The 2004-nt window shown below is 38.2% G+C and overlaps 1 protein-coding gene across 1 annotated transcript; it reads left to right on the top strand.

The window, feature by feature from the left end:
* Window positions 1-221: 221 nt before the first annotated feature.
* LOC141651640 (uncharacterized) lies at window positions 222-857 on the top strand. The gene has a single exon (XM_074459340.1). The coding sequence runs from the start codon at window positions 222-224 to the stop codon at window positions 855-857; it is 636 nt and encodes a 211-aa protein (XP_074315441.1).
* Window positions 858-2004: the final 1147 nt, after the last annotated feature.

The following is a 2004-nucleotide window of genomic DNA, read 5'->3' as shown; positions in this document are numbered from 1 at the left end:
AAATCAAAGCAAGTCAAACCTAACCCTACAACCCTCCCTACACAAAAATGGGTTCCAAAAAAAATCTGCAGGTGTTAGTGCCGTGATTCCTACCGTGCAACAAAACCCTACACCTGCATAGTTGGGATAGGTACAATACACTTTTTTGGATGCTATGAACAATGCTACACCAAAAGTTGGGATAGGTACAAAAGGTAGTGTGTTACTCCCTCGTGGGAGTAATGCATAGTTTTGGATTTTGGAATATCAGGGGGATAAATAACCCATCTAAGCAGAAACATGTCAAATGGTTCCTCCATACTAATCATGTGGGTTTATTTGGTCTCCTTGAGACTAAGGTAAAGCCTTGGTCTCTAAACTCAGTCAGAACAAATGTTTGCAATGGATGGTCAGTCTCTAAAAATACTTCTTGGCATAATGGTGGTAGAATTTGGGTCTTGTGGAACCCTAGTATCTTTCAAGTCCAATTTTTACACTATAGTGCTCAACTCATCGATATGGAAGTCCTGGATTTTACTTCTAATTTTAGATTTTACTGCACTTTTGTTTATGCTTTTAATGGAATAAATGAAAGAACACCTTTGTGGGAGGACTTACAACAGTTCTCTCAACAAATTGTTGCTCCTTGGGTTGTCTGTGGTGACTTCAACTGTGTACTTTCCCCCTCTGAGAGACTGGGAGGTCATACAACAGAAGAGGAAATAAATGACTTTCAGGCCTATATTGACTACTGTAGCTTTATAGACTGTCCTGCTATTGGTTCCTTCTATACATGGAACAACAAGCAGGATCCCTCTACTAGAGTATACTCAAGGCTTGATAGAGTCCTTGTGAATCAAGAATGGTTGCATGCTTGAATGGATACTTGTGCACATTTTCTCAATGAGGGCTTGTTTGATCACACTCCATGTATAATACAACTCAGAAATAATTCTATGGTGGGAAGGAAAAGCTTTAAATACTTTACAATGTGGAGCAGTGTTGATGATTTTATTCCTTGTATTCAATAAATTTGGGATCAACATTGGTCTGGACAAAAGATGTTCAAAGTGGTTATGAAGCTTAAAAGTTTGAAAAAGCCTCTAAAGGATCTAAATTGCAAAATGTTTGCTGATATAGAGAATAGCATTGTCCATGCTTGGAAAACTTTGGATTCTATTCAATCTCAACTGAGTCAATCTCCTACTGATGAAGGACTGATTTTACAGGAAACTGAGGCTTTGAAAATGTATAGAGACTTGCAGAAAGCTTGTGATAGTTTCTTATTGCAAAAATCAAAGGCTACATGGGTCCATGAAGGTGATAATAATACTAAATATTTTCATAGTATCATGAAAGAGAGGTATGCCAAGGCTCAGGTTTGCAGGATTGCAGACACTGATGGAAATATTCATGATAGTGGAGAAAAAATTCAGAATGCTTTTTTGTCCTATTATAAACATCTACTGGGTACTCCTAAAGCTACTACAGCTGTTAATTCTAGGCGAGCAAAGGAAGAACTTTAAATTGCTAGTACCTACTTTGAAGAGCCATATCTCGAGTTCTACCTCAGATATTCAGGTGATTCCAATTGGAGATGAAACCTTGTCCTTTTAGCTTTCCAACGCCACCGGAATCACCCTGTTTGCCCAAGTAACGAAGAAATGGCAGCTATTTGAAGTTCAGTGCGCAAAGCTGAGAACTGTTGCTGGAAAGTACTCGATCGAGTAGAATTTTGGTCGATCGAGTCCTTTTTCTACTCGATCAAGTAGATTCAATTTATGGTTTACTCGATCGAGTAGATTTTCCACTCAATCGAGTGGTTTAAGCTTTAGTTACTCGATCGAGTGGTTTTATTCCACTCGATCGAGTGGATTTTGCTATGGGCTGGGCTTTTTACTTAATTTCCGTCATTAGGTTTATCTATACTCCTATTTTCTTATAAATAGGAGTTAGGACAATATTTGTAATCATGCGGGGATCATCGCACGTTACTTTTCTTCTGTCACTTTCACTGTTACTTTT

The sequence above is a fragment of the Silene latifolia genome, chromosome 4 (genome assembly GCF_048544455.1).
Source record: "Silene latifolia isolate original U9 population chromosome 4, ASM4854445v1, whole genome shotgun sequence".
Lineage (NCBI taxonomy): Eukaryota > Viridiplantae > Streptophyta > Magnoliopsida > Caryophyllales > Caryophyllaceae > Silene > Silene latifolia.
This window is presented reverse-complemented; position numbering and strand designations above follow the sequence as displayed.

Coding starts and splice junctions, on each gene's coding strand:
- LOC141651640 (XM_074459340.1), top strand. CDS start 222: ATGCATAGTTTTGGATTTTGGAATATCAGGGGGATAAATAACCCATCT.